This window comes from Tachypleus tridentatus, chromosome 13 (assembly GCF_004210375.1).
Source record: "Tachypleus tridentatus isolate NWPU-2018 chromosome 13, ASM421037v1, whole genome shotgun sequence".
NCBI lineage: Eukaryota > Metazoa > Arthropoda > Merostomata > Xiphosura > Limulidae > Tachypleus > Tachypleus tridentatus.
Genome location: NC_134837.1, coordinates 108,639,361 through 108,665,309, shown reverse-complemented (window position 1 = coordinate 108,665,309; position 25,949 = coordinate 108,639,361). Strand labels below are relative to the sequence as shown.

General features: G+C 32.8%; 2 protein-coding genes across 6 annotated transcripts in view; one reads left to right on the top strand and one right to left on the bottom strand.

Moving 5' to 3' along the window:
• Positions 1-263: 263 nt before the first annotated feature.
• Polr3I (RNA polymerase III subunit I) lies at positions 264-17,386 on the bottom strand. 3 transcript variants are annotated; one of them, XM_076482402.1, is made up of 7 exons: positions 10,059-10,307; positions 8,928-9,031; positions 7,211-7,247; positions 6,689-6,778; positions 5,861-5,955; positions 2,927-2,984; positions 264-2,620 (listed from the first exon to the last, which is right to left on the bottom strand). In XM_076482402.1, the coding sequence occupies exons 2-7, from the start codon at positions 8,933-8,935 to the stop codon at positions 2,471-2,473; spliced, it is 438 nt and encodes a 145-aa protein (XP_076338517.1). In that variant the 5' UTR covers positions 8,936-9,031; positions 10,059-10,307; the 3' UTR covers positions 264-2,470. The 3 variants fall into 3 exon arrangements, with proteins under 3 accessions (XP_076338517.1, XP_076338515.1, XP_076338516.1); XM_076482400.1 differs by lacking the exons at positions 8,928-9,031; positions 10,059-10,307 and adding an exon at positions 17,243-17,386; XM_076482401.1 differs by lacking the exon at positions 8,928-9,031 and having other exon boundaries at positions 10,059-10,305.
• A 4,417-nt stretch (positions 17,387-21,803) lies between these two features.
• Positions 21,804-25,949, top strand: part of LOC143240460 (paxillin-like) — a 39,842-nt gene continuing 35,696 nt past the window's right edge. Inside the window, exon 1 of one of the 3 annotated variants that reach the window (XM_076482902.1) lies at positions 21,804-22,151. The gene's annotated coding sequence lies outside the window, so the exon portion shown is untranslated. Of the gene's footprint in view, positions 22,289-25,949 lie in introns of all 3 variants that reach the window. The other 2 variants (XM_076482901.1, XR_013021768.1) reach the window with 2 other exon arrangements.

The following is a 25,949-nucleotide window of genomic DNA, read 5'->3' as shown; positions in this document are numbered from 1 at the left end:
GTAACTTCTTAAGCAGTCATCATATTTTCAAAATCTGTTCTTTGCTAATGCTTAATAGTATTTGAAACACCACAAAACTAATTATACACTTTAGTGTTTGTTGTTCATCCCTGTAACATAAGATCTGATATTTATTCAAGCAGTGTACAACTCGCTTAAAGAACATGTAGTAAAAACTCAAAATCAGTCGTGTTAATAAAATTGTAGTTTAACATACTTTTAAATGGCTATTTTGATTGTGAAATAGTGACCATAGACAATGATAACATAGTAACTTTATAGTTTTATTAAAAGTTACATTACCACCCAAATTAAAAATTCTTTTTATTACTGTAAATAAATCAACTTATAATTTAACTGTGGTTGATTCATCTTGTATAACATACTGTCACTTGTATACAAAAATTATACAACACTGAAAGTGTTTTACCCATATTTTACAGCTTGAAAAACTTGCATATATATATAAAACAAGACTAAGAAACTGTACTACCAATTATGACTACAGTTCTAACTGTGATTCACAATATCTGAGGGTTTAATTCCCATAACAAGATTGTGCACTAAAAATTACTGAATCAGATTTTCTTGGAAATTCAAAAATAAACAAGACAGTATTTTAGTTAACCCTAAAAGAAATATTCTGTATCTGGTCGTCTTTTGGATTTCAACCAGAATATGACTAATCATAAAATTGTTTATTACTTTAAAACTACCATACTTAAGATTAAGACATATCCATACAAAGTGTATTAAACTGGATACTCACCACCCTTATCTGCTTTTGTTGTTGTTTTTTTTGCTATAAGATAAAAAAAACCTGACTAATAAACCATAATTAAGCAACTTTGGTGCAAACAAAAAGAGTGGTGAGTGTTAAGTAAATCATACCTGATCACTTGCATTTCTTTATTACAAAATCTCTATTAGAATGACTTTCAATTCTAATGAAACTACACAGACAGGGAAAATGTGTAATTACAGTCAAAATACACAAGTCATGGAATGGTATGATCACTAACTAAGAACTCTGTTCTTAAGCTTAAAGCTACACAATAGGCTATCTGTACTAATGTCAATCTGCTTTAAAGCAGTATGCACACTCAGAAATACCACTGGGGTGTCTAATAAAGAACTAATAGTATCTTCTTTTTCACTTAGAAATCTGTCTCCCATGATCTTTGCATTTTAATAACATAGTGTAAGCAATTTTCATTTAAATCAGTTTAAACAATATATTTTGAAGTACTTTTATATGGAGCTAAATTTATACAAGTGCAAATGCTTATCTACTTGTCCTTACATAATAACATATTTATAAAGCTCCAAACTCGGAATACAGATACAATTTTGTATGGGAAATAACATGGGCTATGTGGCCACAGTCTCAGAAGGTAGTTTTGGGTGGTAAATTTAGGCCAAAATGACCAATATTGCAATTTCTGCCAAACAGGATGACCAATTGGTCTCAACCTGAAAAGGCTGGATGTTTTTGCAATGTGTACTTAAGAGAGCTGTTTTCTCTCTCTCTCTCTCTCTCTACACATACATGCCTGCTTCTTAACTCCCCTTAACTGAAAGACTGGTGTTTTCTCTTGAACATGCACACATACACTCATTAAACTAAATAGGCTTGCTTCAGCCATATATTTTGCTTTGTGTTTATCCCAAAAATCAGCTAAATGATATTTTTATAACTTTTGGTATCTCATTGTGTTGCAATGAGAAGAATATAAATCAATTCTTCAGTAAATGGAACAATGATAAAGTCAGAATACATTACAAATGACACTTGACCACACAGCAGAAATCAGGACATCAAAAGATAAGGAATTTGGTTTTGGAAATTGGTTGATTCTGGTTTTTGTGTGGGCTTTACATGACATTATATCCACAGTTTTGATTTGATTACAATAGACTGAACAAACGTTTTTGTTTTTTTTTAATTACTTTTATTGGTTTTAATTAAAATAGTTAGGTAAAAAAATCAGCTCTGTATATTTAACTCTGTTTTCACCTGAACAATGCTGGGTACTCTCCTAGTTGAAAGTACTACTTTTAACTATATCTTAATTTCAATTAACTTTGACCTTAAAAATCTAACGAACAAATAATTTACAAAACAGTTTCTTACAATTATTTTTTTAAACTTAGAAATGGGTTCAAGGTAGATTATAAAATATTAAATAAAAAGCCATCTAAAAGAATAATTATGATATTACTGTTTTTAACCAAAATATCTTGTTTGTCACAAATAAAAAAGTGGGAACCATAAAATTTCACGCTAGATATTCTTGGATAAATTATTGTAAAGGAGATTAGAACTATACATTTTCAAGTGCAAGATAATAAAGATCAAGAAGACCTAAATTACTTATCTTAATGACTGATGAAGATAACATGTAAAGAAATGGAAAGTGAAAGTCTGGATAGATAAAGATAACTATAATGATGATCAGATTATTAAATTTCAGTCTGTGCCTGCTTCTAGTTCTTCTTCGTCAGCTTCCATGGGTGTAGCTTCTGTGGTTGTTTCATTTGCAGGTAAAACCCTAGCAACAATAGCTAGGATTTCCTCCATATTCTCTTCCGTTAATCGTTCCTCACTCTCCTCAATCAACTAAAGCAGAAATACTAGATTACGTTTTTACTCTAATTCAAGTAATTGCCATTTGTATTAAAATAACAGCAAAGATGGCTGTTTTCTTTCTCACTCATTGAATGTAGAATAACAAAAAATTGAATTATCTAATTACCTTCTCTAAAGGAATTGAATTTATAAGTTCTTAGCTTGTTTTGCAAAAATGTCAACTGGTGAAATGTCATTAATTAGCTGCAGAGTCGTTTTTCAAATAAAAATAAAACCTTGTAGCAACTGGTATTGATACCTTACAATCTATGTAAAGAAATGGAAACTCAAACTTACCAATTGTATTTCTACTAATGCAGTTGGTCTGTGATTTATCAATTGTAATTTTTCAGCCCTGAAAGTAAAGTTGCTGATGTCAACAGTTGAGATACACAACTACCAAATTCCTCATGGATATCTACAACCATGTATGAAAATAGAGCTCAAGATGCAAGCATCATGAAGTGATGAATCATTCAACTTTACACTTAAATATCATTGAGCTGTTACATAATGATACACAGTAATCTTGAAGGGGTTGAATGAAACAAAACCAGGTATCTTCTGTAAAGTGTGAGTTATTATAATTTCATAAATCTCCTTTAGACACTCTCTTATCATACAGCTTGTCTTACCATAGAATAATAAAACAAGGTCAATATATCCTTGCCCTATCATCCATGGGGCATTATAATGTGATGGTCAATCCCACTATTTGTTGGTGAAAAAGTAGGCCAAGAGTTGGCACTGGGTGGTGATCACTAGCTGCCTTCCCTCTAGTCTTAAACTGCTAAATTAGAGACAGATAGCCCTTAAGTAGCTTTGTGCAAAATTCAAACCACACAAACAAACAATATATGCTTAGAAAAGTAAAATGTGAAAACACTGGGCCAATACTGTAAAGGATGCAATAAACACCGTACTTTTATCAATAGTTTAGATATAATACTAATATTAAAAAAAAAAGGACTTAAAGAATCTAAACCTATATTTTAATATTATTAAGAAATATGTAATTACTTATAAAATCCTCACATGGTATGAAGCATAATACCATTTCCTTGTTTACTTCCCACATCTATCACTTTCTATTTTAAGCTTGCTACCAACATAAGGTATTTTATAAGTACATTAGTATGTAGAATACACAGGCGAAACACAACACTTTAGTAACTGCAGACAGTCTTTCAGCCATTGTTGCACTGTATTTAATCAAAGTGTCCTTAATACACTCCAATAGTTTCTTTGGAAATAACTACTGATTTTTGAAGTTTTTGATTTATTAAATCCTAGATCTGCTCAACTGAGTTAAGATTGGGGCTCATAGAAACCATTGCCTCATTTGAATGACTCCAGTCATAAGTACTTTTTGCAGAGGTTGAATGAGTATTTAGGGTCATTACATTCTTAGTAGTAAAATCCTTTACTAATAAATAATACATAAACCACTGGGTAAACCAAAACAGATTAGTACCTAATGGAACTTGCATTTGTCCATTATTCCATTTATTTTGCAAATATATTTTGTTGCCTCAGCAGAAAAATATCTTTAAACCATCACACTGCCTCTGCAATGCTTCATGGTTAGCACTATGCATTGAAGTAGGTACCTTTCACCTTTCTTCTGTCGGACGTACAACCTAGGCTTTAAACCAACCATTTCAAAATTGGACCGATCCATCAACAATACCCTTTTCCAATAATCAACAGTACAGTTTTTGTAATTTTTATCAAATTTTAATCTCTTGGCAATATTTGGAGATTGAAATAAAGGTTTTTTTTACACCACTACATAACCAAGTATTCCATACTCCTTCAGTCTTCTTGATACCATAGACCTGAACACTTGAACATTTGGTACATGGTTGTTTATCTTATGCTTAAGAGTGGCAGTCTTCCTTGTGTCCTGAAGGCTGCATAAATGAAAATACTTAACATCAGTATCATTTAGTTTGGATATTCTTCCTTTCCTATTTACAGACTTATCTATCTCAATCTCGTGACCTAGATGTGTGTGGGGAACATTTCGAGTCTGCAGTAATTTGTCGGAGAGTCCAATCACCACCATGTAAAGCTTTTATGCAAACTCTCTCCTCTTATGACAATTTCCTTTGCTTTTGGGCTGTGGCATGACAACAAAACTTAATATATGGTGTTAAACACTGTTTCTATCAAGATTTATTTGTGTAATGCTATTAAATTGATTTCCTGGCATATACTAGTATCATACGCTAGCTCTTAGCTATCTTCTTTCTATATAGTTAAGACAATACATGGGGTACCATGACAGTTATTTCAGACCCCAAATTTAATCAATATGTTCATTCAAGTAAATCCTTATGACATGTTCTTGGTATGAGTATATAGGAATTTTAAAGAATGATAAGTATTCTCACCCTGTCTCATTCAATTGTTAACAAGCTCAGTAAAGCATCAGTCTCCATTAAATGAAAAGACTCCAAAAATATTATTTTGTCCTAACAATTTTGGACAGTGCTGTACATCAAACACTTATATTTGTAGTAGATCTACATGACTCACGAGATTTTAAATAGAAAATCACTACAACCTGCCAACCATAATGTCACAACATGAACCAAAACCTGAGTGACATTTTAAAATAATATTAAAAGTACACATTCTGAGTAGTTGAGAGGGTATGGCTTTGAAAAGTGATGGTGATGCAAAAATGTTCTCCTACACATGCTTTCAGTGCCCACAGAGACAAAACATTATGCCAACAAATTCAAAATTACTATTTACTGTAAAGATAGTGAACTGATGAAATAATGTAACTTACTAAATGAAATCTTTTCAAAATCACATGATTCATAGAAATTTATCTTAATCACAAATATACTGACCAGCAGAAGTGTAGATAGGCAATAGCACATGGGTCCTATGTTAAGGTAATGAAAAATCAGAATAGAAAACCATTATTCATGTCATACTAAAATGCTAAAACTTCCCAAGCTCAAAATTTTTAAAAGCACCTAGTAACATCTCTGCTGGCCAGTCTTTTTACACTAAACCTTACTTAACTAACTGTGGTCTAAAATTGTATATTTCATGTCTATTACTGCAAGGTCATCCACCATAAAGTATATTTTATTTGAATTTGTTTTGATACCCATTTAGTTTTGAAGTTTTGTCTTCATTTAGAAGTTACTCATATTAGCACTTGTTTTCTGAGAGAAATTCAAAATGTACACAAGTTAATAGTATGCTTACTTAGTCAGATTATATGGTTGAATTTCCATAAGGAACTTGTGAATAGCTTCCTCATTCAGGTGTGTACAAGGTGTCTGCTCTAAGTACCGAAGCGTCTGCAGTGAAAAATAAAATGAAGTTTCAATATTAGAATTTATATTTACACCTATTAGATATGTTTAAGAACCCAAAGGTTAGAAATATCTTCAACACACATAAAATCACCAATAATAAGTCGTACTTTCTTTTAAAATTTAATAATATAACTGCAAATTGTTACAAATGATAACTTGAACAAGTCCCATAAACTTTTTCTTAAAATGTTCTTAAGGTATTAATTGCACTGCCTTTTTTTTTCTTTTATATATATATAAAATTATGAATGCAACAGTATTTTCATATTAAAAACACATAATCATAAATTACCTGGAGGTTAAACACTGGAAACTTCTAATGTCTGTGTATTTGTATAAAATGCCTGTATATGTGGCATTGATAAAACTAATTTGTGAAGAAAAAATTCTGCATAAATAGAAAAATATTTACAAATCTTCCCATGATATATCAGTATAAGATCATCTGATCATTAACACTTAATATAAACCACAAATACCTTCCGTAATTCTTCTTTTCAATGATAGCCTGATTGCTAAGATATGCTTAGACAATTTAACAAATAACCACGTTTATAGACAGAGCATATCCAGGTGAATGAATCCAACTTTGTTCTTGTTAGCCAACATGTCTGATAAAAGCTACACACATGTTAAACTTCAAATAATTTTATCACTCACAAGTACATAATATAAAATATTTTGGGTACCAAGACATTAAAAATTGCTATAATACCTCATAGGATATTGTGGCCAAATTCTGCGAATGTTTTACGTTCCTGGATAATTTCTTTTCTTCTTGGAAATCTTTCAGTAAGGTATATACCTACCAATAAAGAACAAAGAACAGGAACCAAATACAAAGAAATTTTGTTAAGATTGAAGATCTGTGTTAATAAATGAAATACAAGAGATTAAGGTTTTATGTGGGTTTTAATTTTACTATTATTGGACTCTAGTACTTGTTTTGTGTGATAATAAAACAAATGCTAAGTAATTATTTATGTCATTTTATAATTAAACATTGCAAAAATTCTGTTATAGTTAAGTTATAAAATGTTAGAATGTATTGGTTAAGAAATTCAAGTTGATACATAAAGTAACATAAAAAATTATAATTAGGTTAAAATTCAAATAGACCTTATAACTGTAGTTTAAAAAATTATGCAAGATAATGTACAAAAATTTTTCACTCAAGGAATTATAAAACCGTATATGGATCTTCAGAATCAAGTAACCATCAAACAACTAAACATACCTCATAATTACTAAGCAATGCTGCATTTGCTTTCAACCTAAAAAAAATAATGAACAAATGTTATTTTACCTTTAAATACAATGAGGAAAACCTATCTGAATCACTTTTAGACTTGATATAATTCAAATTATTATGACATAATAACAAGAAAATTATATTTGTGCTCGCATTCAACTGAAAGCAAATAAGACAAACATCAATATGGTTTTCTTGTGATAGATTATCTAAATTTATAAGGAACTACTTTTCAACATGATTGCACTAACTTGCAGCCACATTAAAATCCTTCTAAAGTAGCAAAGTTCTAAAATAAATGTTGCTTATTATGACGTATACAATAAAAATTCCATCAACATTTCTATTTTGTGTCAACTTGACAACTCATAAAAAAAAACATTAATTTTTATCAGGTAAATAAAACTACATATTTCAGATAAAAAGTACAAAATTATGGACAGTACTCAGCTTTAAAGAAAAAAAAAGTTTAAGTTCCAAATATAAAGTATAAAAGGGATTGTAATAGTAAATGTCTTACACCTAGAATGACTTGATTTCCCAATCATAAGGGAAATGACTTATTTCTATGATATATCCACGTGAATTTTTCAAACAAAAATGTTACACAATAATAATTAAAACCGGATTAAAATTATTCTTATAGTCTTGCTGGGAAAATTATGGGTGAAATTTAAATGATAAAATATATCTGGGCATAGATGTTACAATATCTCTAAAACCTTTTATACACTGTATGTTTGTTACTAAAATGTAAAACAGGGTTTGATGCTGAATACATAGAAATCTTAAGTACATCTGAAAGTAGGTCATGGTCTTACTATGTAAGATGTATATATTTCATTTGGAGTATTATTTTCAGTCTAGGTTAGTTAATTACTTTAAAATAACATATATTAACAAAAATTATCAAGTCCAAATTCAAGGGTCTTTATGCTAATGTGACAAGCAAAATATTATCATGGAAAAATAGGTTACCAAGGAATCCCTTGTAATTTTAAAGTGTTTTGTAGTTTTATGGTTGACAGCAAGATTCATAATCCTGGTAATTTTTTTAACAGTGGGAAACAAACTTTGTGATTTACTAAAGTAAAGAATAATGGTATACAAACTGAATAAACTTAAGCACTCATCAATACAAGATGTATTCTAATAATTTAGTGAAAAAGAATAGAGAGCAATGATCTATAATGTCACTACACAGTGAAGAACATTTCTGATGATTAGAAACTTTGTTTTACTCTTTTATATTAAAATGATGACATGCAAAATTATATTTGTCACATTTATTTCTGTTCTAGGTAATGTGTTAGATTATACTCCTTTAAAGTTCACTTTAAGTTCACTCTTAGGCTACTATAATTAAATACTAGAACATCACCATCACTTTTATAATGTACACACACACAACTCCAAAGAACAAAGTATGGTCTTAAATGCAAATAAAAAAAACTTTTGATTCACAGTTCAGTAAACTAACAACTAGGCCACATAAAGGTGCAGAAAGGATTTTGGTGTGATTGTTTGTTAAAGTACGAATCATTGGAGTATTCAGCTATTATAATTACAGCAATAATAATGTAAAGCTGTTTACTGTCTTTTTGAAATACTAAACTTGTGTTCACATGTTCTATTGCCCTTGTAATTCAGCAAAAAAGAAATCAGAGTTCTTTATTCCAATGACTTGGATAATATTACTAACTTCAGCATGACAACCTTCCTATTCTTTTCTCAAGAGATCCAAATCTGTTACTTTAAGATAATCTTTCCATTTCTGGAATCTTCCTAGTAATACTCCTCTCAACCCTTTCCAAACAAAGTCAATATTCTTTCTTAGATAAGTCTAAATCTTTACACATTGTTCCAAGTAAGGCCTAATTACTAATATGTATAAATATAATTACTTACTTTGTTTTTTAATCAATACATCATATAAGGTTTTATAAATACACCCTAACATTTTATTACCTTTATTAAAAGTAGCACAGCATTACTCTGTTTGCTTGAGTGACTTATCAAACAATGTCAAACTCCTTTTCTTCAGTCATACCACCAAGCGAGTTCCCATATATATTAAGTATGCGATTCATGTTATGATAATATACATCAGTACATGCATTGACTTGAACTTTCTATAAATAAAGGTTATTTACAGAGCATCTGTTCAGCTTAACAACTGATCCAAGCCATTCTGTGTAACACCTCATCATCCTCAATACACCTACAAGTAATAGCATCCAACACTTACCTCTCTTTTGGTAATTACAAAAGATCACTGACTACAATACTTAACTATCTATAAGGATCGCTTTAACTGGATTCCATTAATAACCTTCTGCTTCCTTCCATCCAACCACCCTAAAAATTCAATTAAATAGTCTTTATACAATCCCTATCATAACGAAGTTGAACTCGAAGATAAAATAACTACAGAAACTCCAATACTAACAGTAACAATACAGTGTCAGTAGTATCACAATTAGCTTGTGAAAGACAAACTTTTTCTCACGGTTACAGAACTGAAGCCTTGTTTTTGACTGTTCTTCTCTTCTTATTAAAAATTATATACAAGTATTCTTCTCTACAATTACAACTTATAAGTAGAGAATACACAAGTATAATTTTTATACGAGTATGACGATTAGTATTGTCAATAGAATAACCTTAAATCAATAAACGTCAAATTTTACTAGTTAGTGCTTCCCTGAAATTTTTCGCCTATTTTGTTTACACTATTCTATTAAAAAGAATGTACAAAAGCAAAAAAAAAAAAAAAAAAGTTTAAGTTGATAGAGAAAAATGTTGAATATATAAATTACAAGCACAAGCTTACACTTCCATCACCAGTAGAAGTGACGTTCACAGTTCCCGACTTGTTACTTAAGAGCCCTAAATTTTCACTGGTTAGGATCGTAAAATACTTGTTTTACAAAATGTTAGTATGGATATTTTCAATGGATCATCCCTAAATTATCATGGATGCTAAAATCTTTACTGGACTTCTATCATAAAGAGAATTTATTGACGACATTATTTTCACAAATACTAAAAAAGGTAATTGTGACTTCTATCATTCATGCGTAATACAAGTAATTTATATTTACATTTATTAAACACAATTTTAATTGTTACAAATGTTCCTACATGGGAACTTTATTAAAATAAATAAATATATAGAACTAAAATACAAACAATGAGTTTATTCTTTAATGTGTCACCTGATTCATAAATATGGTTCTCAAAAAGGAAAAACAAAACATAGAACACACGTACACGTGGGGGTTAGATGCTTAATATTAAACAATTAATATTTTTCTAAAAAGCAAGATATGTATTTAGCGAGAACTAAAATCAAGCTGGCAGTCTCTATACCTAATTAAATATACTCTCTTTCTGTTTCTACTTATAAATATTAGAACCCATTTTCGTAATCTTGGTAAAAAGAAACATATAGTTAAAACCGCATTGGCGACAAAGATATCAAAATTAAATAACAGATTGAATAATCGCCAAGTTCATAATTTGGGTGTGTAGTTATTAACGATATTTTTGGCCGCAATCCAAGTAATGTCTCAGGAGCTTAACCAGCTCAGCAGATTTATGCTAATTCTAAGTACGTATATATAAAACAATCCATATAATCAAAGTAAAGTAATAAATAATAATAATATTGGATATATCAAACAAGTTAACTAATACTATTAATGAAAGTGATAATAAATAAATAATACAATATGATTTAGAAACACAAGCTGTTAGCTTGAACTACTGTTCTATATATACGAGAACTTTAAGTATCTTTAAAAAACGTAACATTAACTACGATTAGTATGACGTGCCATTTTTTCTCTAGTTCCCTGTATCATGTCGCCCGGCATGGCCTGGTGAGTTAAGGCGTTCGACTCGTAATCCGAGGGTCGCGGGTTCGAATCCCCGTTGCACCAAACATACTCGCCCTTTCAGCTGTGTGGGGGTTATAATGTTACGGTTAATCCCACTACTCGTTGGTAAAAGAGTAGCCCAAGAGTTGGCGGTGGGTGGTGATGACTAGCTGCCTTCTCTCTAGTCTTACACTGCTAAATTATAGACGGCTAGCGCAGATAGTCCTCATGTAGCTTTGCGCGAAATTCATAACAAACAAACAAACTGTAAAATGTCATTTAACCAATAAAAATTAAAGTTTAGAAAAAATTGTGCTTCACACAAACACACACATATATAAAGAAAAGAGTTTCATGAAAAGCTTCGTTGATTCAATAATTTAAGAAAATCTGGAGACTTTTCTATTCTTCTATTAATTTACAGTAAATTATAGCATGGGAAGTCCATCAGTGAGAGACCAGTAAATTTTTAGACTTACAATGCTAAAATCTGATATTTACCGATTATGCTCTAGCTGACTACCATGCATTTTTATACATTACATGGCCAAAAGTATGTGAACAGCCGGCCATCACACCCATATGTATTTGCAAAACATCTCATTCCAAAACCATGGGCATTAACATAGAGTTGGTACCCCCTTTAGTGCTATAATAGGCTCCACTCTTCTGGAAAGGTGTTTCACTAGATTTTGAAACATGGCTTCGGGGATTCGCTCCTATTCATCCACAAGAGCATAAGTGAGGACGGGTGCTAATGTTGGAGGAAAATGCTTGGCTCGCAATCGGTGTTCAAATTCATCCCAAAGCTGTTCGATGAGGAGGAGGTCAGATATCCATGAAGGCCAGTCAAGTTCTTTCACACCAATCTCAGCCAACCATGTCTATTTAGACCTCTTTCTGTTCACGGGGACATCGTCACGCTGAAACAAAAAAGGGCCTTCCCCAAACCGTTGCCACAAAGTTGGAAGCACACAATTCTCTAGAATGTCTTTGTATGCTGTAGCATCAAGATTTCCCTTCACTGGAACTAAAGAGCCTAGCCCAAACCATTAAAATCAGCCCTTGACCATTATTCCTTCTCCACAAAACTTTACAGTTGGCACTATGCATTCAGGTAGGTAGCGTTCTCCTGGCATTCACCAAACCCAGATTCGGGTGTCAGACTGCCAGATAGTGAAGCGTGATTCATTACTCCAAAGAATGCGTTTCCACTGCTCCAGAGTCCAATGGTGGTATGCTTTACATCACTCCAGTCGACGCTTGGCATTGTGCATAGTGATCTTAGACTTGTGTGCGGCTGCTCGGCCATGGAAACCCATTTCTTTAAGCTCCTGACGAACAGTTATTGTGCTGAAATTGCTTTCATAGGTAGTTTGGAACTTGGTAGTGAATGTTGCAACTATGAACAGACGATTTTTACGCGCTTCAGCACTCGGCAGTCCCGTTCTGTAAGCTTGTGTGGCCTACCGCTTCGTGGCTGAGCTGTTGTTGCTCCTAGACATTTCCACTCCACAATAACAGCACTTACAGTTGACCGGGGCAGCTCTAGTAGGGCAGAAATTTGACGGGGTGACTTGTTGGAAAGATGGTATCCTATGACAGTGCCATGTTGAAAGTCACTGAGCTCTTCTGTACGACTCATTCTACTGCTAATATTTGTCTATGGAGATTGTATGGCTGTATGCTTGATTTTATGCATCTGTTAGCAATGGGTGTAACTGAAATAGCTGAACTCACTAATTAGATAGAGTGTCCACATATATTTAGCCATGTAGTGTAGTTTTCATTGCAAAAGACTTTGTCATAAGGCTTGCTTGTCCAGAAAACACCATTTCTCCTTACAATTTCAATAATCCATCTACTGTAAGAAAATGACAGTTTTCTAGAACTAATTTGAATAATCTGATCGCACATCCATAAGCAATGTGTCTGATGAGTTGCCAGATATACCCTCGTGTGGAATAGTATGAATATCAGTTTCATTGTACAGCTGGTATTTCTATGCGGTATAAAGAGTTTGTTTTGAATTTCGCGCAAAGCTACAAGAGAGCTATCTGTGCTAGCCGTCCCTAATTCAGCAGTTTAAGACTAGAGGGAAGGCAGCTAGTCATCACCACCCATCGCCAATTCTTGGGCTACTTGACCTTTCCTAATTTATCCACAATGCATAATGAATCTATTCAAAAAATGATATATAATATATACTAATTTTGGATTTTTTTATTACCATTGAGTAGTAAAAAATGTCACGAGGCTTGTTAAAATTATCAATATACACTTCATTAAGTATCACCACATATTGCCATTTTATCCTAACCAAGTGCCATTCATTAAAGTACTTCAGTTTGTTTCCCGTTCTTGAATATGACGTGAAAGCAGCTTGTACGTGTGACTTGTTTTGTTTTTCAGATGAAAGCCCTTCCTGATTATGTTGTATACTGTTGCCCGGGACACATGAATAGCTTTTGCCACTGATCTGTGTGTTTATGTGTTTTTACTTGTCACAGAGTGCTACACTTTATTTACCACAGCTTGGATACAACAGTTTTATTTATTGGATGGTCATAGTGTCTCAGAGTGATCCATATTCATTTATTTTCCTAATCTGAATGCTATGTCCCCGATCTGAAAACATCTTTATTCTCTGGATGTATGAATATTTTGTGTCAGAAAGGGCTGACACATACCATTCTCAAGAGCTATCAATTTTCAGTGACACCACACACAATTTCATAATATAGTTCTAATAGTTTTCATTCCACCCACGATTTTATATCGGCCGCAGTAGTCATGTAACATGCTGATTTGTATATTCAAAATCGTTTTGATATAATGTGCGTAAATTTCTATAGTCTTTTTATGTATTTGATATATCGTACAAAACTGCTCAAGAGCTATCCACACAATTCATCCCTGATTTTGAAGCGACAGACTAGAGGCAATGCAGCTAACTAACAACGTCCACCACAAACTCTTGGACTACTTTTGTCTGGCCGAATACAAGGACTTGTCCATTACTCTTATAAGGAGCACACAGCCTAGAAGTGTTGAGCATGTTATCTTTCCATTTTTGTTGGAAACAAAACGTGAACACAGATCCATAAATCCAAGGACCGGCACGCTTACCACGTTCGGCCCTGAAGAATAGTTAAACACTTTTTGAGTGTTTAAATTAATGCGACATTTACTGCCGATATGTGTGCTGAGTATTAATGTTTATAAATAATAAAAAATATATTTAAAAATAAATAGACGCTTTAAGCTGTGTTATAAAAGAGACAGTCAGTCTCTTAGCATGGATGATGGGTAGTTGGGTGCTGCTGACAGGCTGCCTTCCCTCTGCTCAGCAGTTCGAAATTAGGGTTTGAATTGCGAGCAAAGCTACACGAAGGCTATCTGCGCTAACCTGACCTAATTCAGCAGTGTAAGACTAGATGGAAGGCAGCTAGTCATCACCACCCACTGCCAACTCTTGGGCTACTCTTTTTACCAACGGATAGTGGGACTGACCATAACATTATAACGCCCTCACGAGTGAAAGAGCGAGCTATATATGAACTATACGTTTTAAGCAGTCTTTCAAAAACGAATTATTAAGTTTTGTATACCATATTGTGAAATAAAAATAAAGTTGAGCTGTTATATTGGAAAAATGGCCTCCGGTATCACCACAGGCAAACAGATGACCCGTTCATGATATTTGAAATCTAAAGTGAATGATATTTCTTTGCTGACAATAAACAAATATAAATGTGAACCAAGCTGTTTTATTTATAATGTTGATTTTAGAAGTGTTATTTCCGATCTAGGATTACACCTACAAACCAAAAGCCTATTAATTTTGCCACGATTTACCGATACAAAGATTGGAAATAATTATACATGGCCATGAAACAAACTTTTCAATTATTTTGATGATTTGTTTAAGCATTAGTGTTTTCTCTCCATAACTTATGTTTCTCTGCTTAATGGCATTACAATACAGTTTTATTTATTATTCTCAGGTTAAACTCATTTCCACAAAGTGTGTTAGGTAGGTGCATTTTATAACGGGAAAATCGACAGGATAAATTAAAAAGCAAGCGTAATTTAACTATTAAATGAGTTTTAACCAATTGAAACTGGACAGACACAATGTGCAATGCAAAACGGAAGCAATTTTTATTTATTCAACAGAAGTTTGCCTACTACTGGCTTTATGAATCTATTAAATGTTTTTTTTCCTTCAGTATGTTTTCCGTCAACTAACTCACTTGAGATTTTGTGCAGACTGTTTAAATCTAATCCTTCTGACTAAACTGAATGTGCTAATTGCTGGTCCACTGGGTAGACTATAATATTAGAGAAATAGTTGACTATAACTAAAAATGTATGAAGTGTATCTTCACAAAATGTGGCAAGTGTTCAGTCAACAGTAAACGTCTGGTATACAAAAAATTAGACGTGTTACAAAAGCGTTTGTACTAAAGTCATGCCCGAAATGTCAAAGTTAGTCTAACTCAGGGTTTGGCAAGTTGGAATACAAGGTTATAATCATGTGAAGAATAAAAAAATACGTTTGTCCACCATATAGTTTAAAATTTGCATTTTTATGGCCTCTAAACCTTGTAAATGCACATATACAAAGTGTTTTTTTTTTAGTATTTCTGTATATTGTGTCTGGTATTATATTTTCTACTCTAACATGAACTGTAGCAAAATCAGCAATGCATGCTAACGTGAAACAATGATAACTTTAACATAAAATGCATGATATCATGTTTGATGGTACTTTTTTGTTCAAAGTCTGGACCTGCAAACTTTGAGCCCCACTCGTGGACATAGGAATAATGGGAAGTGTCAGATTTATCCAGAGTGACCAATGATACTCACGTACTGGTCATTCTCATTGAATAAAGGGGAGGGTGCAACCTCTAAATTTAATCTGTTCTACCAGTGAGGGACACTGTTATTGTAACACATTTTGCAAAACATGCAATATTACACCAATATCCCCCTTAGACACGGTAGGTCTTATCACAAGAGAACAACAAAAAGACAAAGGCGACTGGTACAGAATGAACTTGGTAACGCTCTGGATCATGTGTAGTGCAAAAACTGCATAAACTTGTGAGAACTTTGTTAAAACGTTTACATTAAAATAATAAAGTAGAAAATGCATGGTTTCCATGCCTACCATAGTTTTCCTTCTCCCTTTGTTTCAGGCTTGACCTCAAGCCGACAATTAAATTTAACTTCAAAACTAATTACCTTTATACTCCAACGTAATCAAGAAACAGGTTAAATATCTTTTATCTATGTCAAAGTTTACACGCAAGAGTGATAACAGAACCCTTAAACAAAAAAAAAACTACTGCTCACAAATCATTTAACTAAGATGGAAATACATATCAAACTGAAACCCTTTAACGTAGAAATATGCAATGGAAAATATCATAATACAAATAAAACGGGGGAAATATGCTCACACAAACACATTAAACCATACAACAAACGTCATCAAATCATGAAATAATCTGTGCACAAAAGAAAATATTTTAATACAGAAAAATACACAATACCAAAATGAACTTTGTAAAACAGATTGAGATCATATACATACATAAAGAAAAACAATTTAACTCGGAAAATTATACATTAATTAGTTAACACTAATTATATACCTCCTTTAAGAAGTGGTAATCTAACATATTACATATCATCATATGCAATAGAAGAAAATGAAACCCTTTAAGAAAGAAATACACCTAATTATCAAACATTAGATTGTCATTTATCATGGATAACAGCCATTATTACAATATAATAAAACATAAATAATTAAATGAACTGTGTAATACAAAGCATGAAAAATACAATTCAAAGAAACTTATCGTATGAAACAACAAAAAGGGAAATTTAAATTGAATTATAGAAACAGGAATATATAAAATAATTTAAGTACAAAACATGAGTGTTAACCTTTCATGGATCCAACAACAAATAATAAAAAATACAACCATATCTTTGGACATATATAAATATGATTTAGTATAAATAGCAAAAAGGATGCGTGGAGTGAAAAAACAAAATGCAAATATACGAATACTCAACACCTGTAAGTTAAAAAATAAAATATAAAACAAACACTTACTCAGAAATGACACAAACTTTGTCTCCACTCACTTTAATCCCACTTCTGACTGGCATTAATAAAAATAAAATATGCACTGTATTTTCAATTTTCTTTTCTAGTTTTCATTAAGAAAAATAAAATAAAATTATAGTTTTTAAGGTAACTTATCTCCAAAAACACTAGTATTATGGTACAAATTTATTGTTCTTAATGGTGCCTCGTTAACTGGTTTAACGTCGTGACCGTATAATAACTCTGTATATCGACACAATAAACACGTTTTCCAGTTTACATAACAGGCACTTCCTTTAATTATTAAGTACAAAGTTTTATGAGGAAATATTGAGGGAAACTACTTATATTCTTGGAAAGCTCAGTAGTGGAGCACAGATTCTATTAGTGAGAGGACCTGTGTTTATTTCTTGTCCCGACGTTTATTTTCACTTAAACTTTAACGTTGAATGTCGCCCGTAATTGAAAATACACCTTTAATGTCAGTTTTTGCATCTTTCGACACAACTCAATCTCTATGGACTTGGTTCCGTTCTATAAACAAATGTATTTATTGATATAAATTTGGTTCAACATAAGCATATTTTCGAACTAAAAAGTATAAGCCGATATATAAAGATACATGTGGAAAATTATCTCTTTGTTATCAGAAGCTAAAGACTCAATTGTGCACTCTATATCCGTGGTTCGTAACTGTTTCTATGTTAAGTCATAAAGAAAAACCCAAGCCTTCCGCATGGACATGGTAAAACAAAGAATCATTCCAGCTATATATTTAAATCCGACAGGGTATAGCCTAGTGCTTAGTGTGCTAAACTATGGGTACAAAGATCTCTATTTCATGTCCCATTGTCGCAAAATCGCGCTCCGCAGTTGGGGCATTAAGTGCATTATATGAGTCAACGCTCGAGTTGTAAAAGTTTACAAGAACTCCTGCAACATACTTACAGATGTATGTTTTCATAATATGGCATCTTACAGTCATTGTTTCAGTTTTATTTCAGTTTCTGCTAACAAAAGAAGTGGTGTTTCCCTCTAAATCGAGCACTGATAAAAGAGTCGGTCAAATCTCACAATTCGGTCAGATAAGGTTATCCTAACATTTTGTGATAGTTATTACAGGTAACTGCATGCTTTCACTGCAGCTCATTCTGACAAATTTAATAATGTCGTTGTTGTAGAATCGATTCATCGAGTTTATTTGGAGCTGGATCATCTAGCCTGAAATGACAGTCGGACCAAAGGTCAAAACAAACACACAAATTACATACATATAAGCCGTTTGTTGTTGTTGTTGATCTTATTTTCTTTTGCCCTAAAACTTTATATCTCGCGATCGTGGTGAATAGAGATTACCTGATCTTTGATCACCCCGAAAGATATAAATTTCTACCATTTTGATGGTGGTGATGTTGGTTACGCACAGGTAACCCTTATGGAGCTTTGCGCGAACATTCCAAAACGTATTGGGTTTATGAAGTAACTAATATAATAGTCTAATACTGACTTCTATACTCTTCATTTTTGACTGCCAGTTTCTTGTACAGTGTACTGTTTTATTTGTTTAAAGTAAAATATTAAACTCTCGAATGTGAACGAACTTCTACAACGCCTTGCTCTCCCTCTTTGTCTTCTGTATTTTCACATTACTTTTTTAATGATCATTTGCAGTTTTAAGTGTTTTTGAGGTGTAGTTTCCGTTACATAGTAGATCACTGTTAAGATTTTTTGTTTGTTTTTGAATTTTGCGCAAAGTTACACAAGGACTATTTGCACTAGCCGTCCCTAATTTAGCAGTGTCAGATTAGAGGAAAGGCAACTAGTCGTCACCACCCACCGTCGACTCTTGAGCTACTCTTTCATCAACGTTTAATGGGATTGAACGTCATATTATAACGCCCTACGACTGAAAGGGCCACCATGTTTGGTGTGATGGGGACTCGAACCCGCGACTTTCGGATTACGAGTCGAGTGCCTTAACCACCTGGCCATGCCAGGCTCGAACTCTATATGTGCTGTAGGAATTTATTTCCTTTATTATGAATATGCTTTTAGCTCAGCGAACAAACAACAAGTAATTAAAAAACGTTTTGAGAAAAATAACGACAATGTAAGAATGGCATTCCTAAAGAGTATAGGAACAAGTTAGGGATAAATATACAAAATAATGCAAAATCACTATATATGATATCTCAAATAAAAACTTTTATCTACAACTTAATGTTGAACTCCTGTTTGAATAAAATCATTTAATTTGAATTGTGCTATACAGTCTTATAGAGTATAATAACCATAAGCTTGTAAGATTGCCTCTATACTTACTGGTTACTTATGTAGGGAATTTTGTATGATTTTATGTATCCTCCCTATCTTATTTCTGTACTCTTTGACATTGTAATCCCTACGTCATACTTAATTTTTACAATTTTTTAATGTGTCATTGTAAAAACTACACAAGAGTACTGGTATTGTTTTCAATACTCTAACAGGACTGGTATAGCTTGGTCGGTAGGGCATTTGACTCCTAATCCGAGAGTATCAAGTTCGAATCCCATAACCGAACTGACCTCTATATGTTTGTCTGATTTTAAAATTTCGCGCAAAGCTATTCCCACATAACTAATGTTATAAACAGTTATAATGTGATGGTCAATCCCACTTTTCATTGGTAAATGAGTAGCCCGAATGTTGGCAGTGGGTGATATTGACGACTTGCTTTTCCTCTAGTTTACCATTTCTAAATTATTAAAGGGTAGTTAATACTCAAGTAAGTTTTTGCGGAATTCAGCAAACACACAACGTTTTAGCGACATTTTTCACATTATGAATTTGTAAAAAATATGTACGAACTGTTTTTCACGTTAATTAGTTTTCTTTAATTGCGAACTTTCGAATCTCTTTCTGGAGCATTTATCGAGTAACTTCAGCACACAGTGTACAGTCCGTGTATATTTTAAAAGTGTTAAAACTTATCATACTTCGTTTTTTCCAACAAAACACACAATATAAAAAGGGCTATTACTAGAACCAATAACATAACATCTTTGTTTGTTTGTTTGTTTTGGAATTTCGCACAAAGCTACTCGAGGGCTATCTGTGCTAGCCGTCCCTAATTTAGTAGTGTAAGACTAGAGGGAAGGCAGCTAGTCATCACCACCCACCGCCAACTCTTGGGCTACTCTTTTACCAACGAATAGTGGGATTGACCGTAACATTATACACCCCCACGGCTGGGAGGGCGAGCACGTTTAGCGCGACGCGGGCACGAACCCGCGACCCTCGGATTACGAGTCGCACGGCTTACGCGCTTGGCCATGCCAGGCCAACATAACATCACTAATTGTGTTTAATATGATAAAAATATACAGTCCGTGTATGTTTTTTTATGTAACCTGAGTTTTGGTTATGATCTTTAGGGAATTAGAACTTTGTAATATTTTTGACTTATGGATATTATAATAAAACACTAGTTATTCTTTGATGTTGCAGTCGAACATATTGCTAATTTTACCCTTCAGTAAATTACGAAAATTTATATTTATTTAGTTATATAATCTAGTAACTTTTTTTTCTCTAAATTTTCACGTAAACGTTGATAGTTAGTGTCCTTGTAAAACAGAACTTGTAAAGGTTATTAACTTTTATAAGACCACTAGTCCTCCATGTAGTTCATAGAGATGATACATATCACAATGAATATTCAGTCTGATTTATATTTGCTTTTCCTTATTTCTGTCTGAACTGAAGCATAATCCATTTGGGGAGGTGTTACAAAGAGAGGTACACTTTAGTACCAGTTCTGGGCTCATCTCCCTTCGAGGAATATTGAGAATGTTCATTGCCATAGATAACTTATAGTTATGATATGTGTGTGTTTTCTTATAGCAAAGCCACATCGGGCTATCTGCTGAGTCCACCGAGGGGAATCGAAACCCCTGATTTTAGCGTTGTAAATCTGTAGACTTACCACTTTATCACCGGGGGACAGTTATGAGATGACACACAAGGAATTTTCATTCTGACTTAACAGCATGATACACAGTTATATTGATACTTGTGTTTGTACTGCGCAGACGTTAAGAAATATTTTCTCTGCCCCAGCAGTCACAAGTCACAGAACAGAAATCCGAAACCTGCCATTTAAGTACTAGAAGACATTCATCATCTGAATAAAGATTTTCTTTATTTGTTAACTTGCGTTTGCTTCAATTCGTTGTTGTTCACGTTCGAAATTATTCAATACCTAACCTTTCCTGAACCTGCTGTGTATCGTGGTTAGTTATAACTTTGTGTTGGGCGTCAGTGTACGTAAATACCATAACAGTATGGTGTGCTACGTACACCACTAAGGCGTTTTTTTCACTCTGTAATATTATCTGGCTGTAGTTAGAACTGTTTGACTGCATAATATTCTTTTCCAAAACAAGTCGTATTAAGTGTACTGAAACAAACCACTGTATATATACATATCACATTAGATAAGCATTTGCGGGCTTCATGTCACGTTACACCTCAAGAAATGTCAAGAGTTGCTCCAGTCTCGGAACTCTCTCTCGGTTTCTGGGGAGCACATTAGCTGACCGATCAAATGTTTTCCGTGAAGGAACAGTTTACTGACCGACTTCAGATTGAGGCCAAGTCGCCCCCACTGTACCTTACATCACTAGGTTACAATTATAGGGCGTTCTCTGCGTATTGTAAGTGTTAAAACTTATGCGTACATGTTGCGGAATCCGAAATGTGATATGGGAGAGGCCGATTGGGCGATCAGTGAAGTGACTATCACGTGATGTTGGAGGAGGAAAACAGAAGCGAATAAAGTCCTTGTGTACTAGTGAGTTAGTCAAGATGCCACTCCTGTGATGGAATAAAGTTTGATCCACTTTTAGATGTGTGGTACTTACTAGATGCAGTGGTAAGCCGTATCAACTATCTCTTTTTCTACTACATACTTTGAACAATTTCTGACCCACTGGCAGATTGAGCATTGAATGTGGCATTTATCAATAGCTACGCAGTTTTACACATCCACCCGTTCTCCAGTTTCAGCCAGTAAGTAGCCCATCAAATAACTATCAGTGAAAATGAATTTATTGTAAGTGGATAACAACGTAATCTAAATTAAGCCATTATCAAATACTGCTAGGATTTAACTATCCGAATGAACTTATGTGTTAAAAATGTTTGTTATGATTAAATTATGATGACTAATATTATTAATTATCAGAAGTGTTAATATATACGACTGTTCATTTTAAGTTTAATACGAGAATGGTAAAGTAAGTTATTAGCAGAGGCTGCTTTACATCTTTACAGTTCATGGAATTTTACTTCAACACAGAATACGGTCACCAGAAACAATAATGGCAGCCTGGTCTCGATATTTCTAGCTTAAAATTAGTCATAGGAAGATCTTTAGGTTTCTTTTCCCACTCTTCTGAAAGAGCTGTTCCAAGTGGGCTTGGTTTATGACTCGCTTGTCTAGATAAAGGATGCCATAGGACATAGTTTCGATAATGTGTGGCATCAGTCGTGCCATTTCGAAAATGTAGAAGTTGGTACGTCCATCGATGTTTATTTTTGACAACATAATACTTCCACCACCATTATATGTATCATTTATCTTTAAGAAAATAGGATTGGATCTGGTTTTAGGTTCTCTCCAAATAGGTGTATGTCTGTTAGTTGGCTGCAAAGTGAAACGCGGCTGATCAACTAAAATTACTTTGCTTTCCATATTGTGTTATTGTGTTTTATTGTAAGAAAAACTGACCTAAATGGGCGTCTGTGAATCTGTTTTTAATCAACTGTGCAGTAACAAGGAGTCCAGTTGCGGCTGTGAATATTTGTTTCAGTCTCAAAACAGATACCCTAATGTTGTGGCAAGTCAAAATTGTTGAATGATACAGTGTTATAGACTATGGTCCAATTATCCAAAAAAAATATATCGTTGGTTTGGAAGTTGTTCCACTCTCTGCTGATGACATTCAGAAACACCTGTACTTATTCACAACTGACTGTTGTAATTGGTTACCTTCCCTTTTTTCGATTGCCTCCCACATGAGACAAACAACCAGATGTCGTCTTTCAGGTCCAGTCACAGTTCTTAAATTCTCAAGATTATGATTCACTTATTAGTGACAACTGAGACAAAATTATGTGAAACTAGTTTATATATTAATTGTGCAATCATTTGCATTTCATTTTGCATGCCTAGCCATCAGATCCATGATTTGTATAACAGTGAAACGAGGGAGGTAACTGACATTACATTATAATAATACACATAACTGTATTAAAAATTCCGATTATTATCTAATTGTTTCGCATAATGTAGTACGAAGAGAAATATACTTTTAGAAAACAGTGGTATGTAATTAACTGAACGTGTAATTGTTCAGAATTTTATGAACAGTTATATAATGTGTAGAATTACTAATTAAAGATACAACAACACACAAGTAAATGGAATTACGGATAATATATTATAAGAAAAATTTAAATATGTTGTAACCGTTTAATCATACGTACTTAAGGATATACGATTAATAATTAATCATTCACAACATAAATATGAATGAAATAGACTATTTCAAAACACGTGGAATCTTTTAATTCTAGATGAATATTAACCTTAACATTAACATTTTATTGTGATATTCGTTTTGTTTTTATGGTGTAAATAATTCATTCTGGTAGACCTGATCTTTGGAATATGAATAATGCCTACTCCAGAGACAAACTGAAAGATAAACAAACACATAAGAATACGGTTGTTATTGTTTTTTGTGAATAATAGGATAATTAATAATGTTTTTTTAAATTTTGGACATTAACTGAATTTCTTTTCTTTTTGTAAAAAAAAATATGAGATGTGCAGATGTTTTGAAAAAATAAAGTCTTATAGTTCATAAAAAATATATTTTTGTAACAATGTTCTTTCGTTGGCGGGTTATTTGCAATTATTTAGCAAAAACTCAGTCCACATAACAAAGGTTATTGGAGATCAAGGTTGCCGAATTTGTAATTTTTTACTAAATTTGGTAAATCTGGTAAAACACTTATGAACTTTGGTAAATTCTGCTAATTTACCTGTTGCATGCTTAATAAAAGATTTTCAAATCTATTGCCTCCTTTACGTGAACTTTGACCTTGTGATAACGCTTGAAAAGGGATAGTTTTATATCTTTGTTTGTTTTGGAATTTCGCACAAAGCTACTCGAGGGCTACCTGTGCTAGCCGTCCCTAATTTAGCAGTGTAAGACTAGAGGGAAGGCAGCTAATCATCACCACCCACCGCCAACTCTTGGGCTACTCTTTTACCAACGAATAGTGGGATTGATTGGATATAATAGTGCCCCTATGTCTGAAAGGGTGAGCACGTTTGGTGTGACGTAGATTGAAATCTACGACCTTCATGTCCTATGTAAATTGATTATATGTTTGTTGATGGTTAGGGAAGTGACTCAGTCACTTAACTGAATTATGAACTCGAAAAGGTTTACGAGTTATTACTCTTACTGTGAATGACAAACACACAAAAAAACGTATTCTCAAAACAGACAGTTGGTATGGGTATTAAAACTTTTATTAAAATAAAGTAGAGAACAACGTTTCGACCTTCTTAGGTCATCTTCAGGTTAACAAAGAGAGTCTACCGTCTTGAGGTTCATTTTTACTTCAAGTGGGTTTCACGTCATCATGAATTAATTCTCTCTATATTTCACTAATTCACTCCACCTAACCACTTCAGATTCTCTTTATTTAATATTCCTAAATATTCTAGAAATGAAGTAATCTTAATGTGATGTGTCCTCTAGCTAATATTTAAATTACAATATTAAAAATACAGCTAATACCAACATACTATTATGTACATATTATAATTTATCTTGGTCGAGTCTCTTATTTATTATGTTATGTACAGTAGCTATAATGATTTCAAATAGCCAGAAATTTTGATTTTAATTTAGAAGTTAATTAAATGTTGATTTGTATTAAATTTATGATATTTGCCAATAAAATTGCTACACACAGTTTTCTTTCTTAACACAAATATATTCTAATACAAACAATGCAATTTATAATAACAGTTATTACAAATAATTATTTATATATAAAAATATTAGAAACTCATAGATAATAATCAGTCTTCTATCTGGTCTGAAACAGAATATTTTATCTACAGTCCAGGTCCACCACGAGCGAATTAACAATACGTTGATACACTGGTACACTTTGCTTGACGCGAATAGTGGCTAGCTCTATTCCTGTTTGGCCTAATGCGGTTTACAAGTTTACTTTTCACAGAGGAAGATAGATATGTAATCTCCATGTTGAAATCCTAACGTTCGAAAATAATACTCTGAAATTTTTAATGTTCGAAATTTATAAACTTTCCTGGCCAAATTTTGTAATTTTCTTTTAATAAGCATTTGTGGCAATGATAGTTTCCGATGCTTATAGAATATGGAGTGTAGCTGACCAACAATATAAAATCAATGTCTCTTGAAGAGTAAATTTATAATCTTTAGACAAAATTACCGAAAGCTCACTTGGCAATAATATAAAACATATATTTTTTATTCTTACGCAAATCATTACAAAAATCTTTCATAAAGTTAGAGAACAGTTGGGGCTTTCATCATACACATTTAACAATATAAGTTACTTACATTTCTAAATATATATTAAACTAAAACATAAATATACT

Bases quoted from the DNA above. Each gene is read 5' to 3' on its own strand.
- Polr3I (XM_076482400.1), bottom strand. From the start codon at position 17,298: ATGCCAGTCAGAAGTGGGATTAAAGTGAGTGGAGACAAAGTTTGTGTC. The intron at 6,779-7,210 runs GTATGTTTAGTT...CTTTATTGGTAG, and splicing joins CATTGCTTAGTAATTATGAG to GTATATACCTTACTGAAAGA. The intron at 5,956-6,688 runs GTATTATAGCAA...TTTTCACTGCAG, and splicing joins TGGCCACAATATCCTATGAG to ACGCTTCGGTACTTAGAGCA.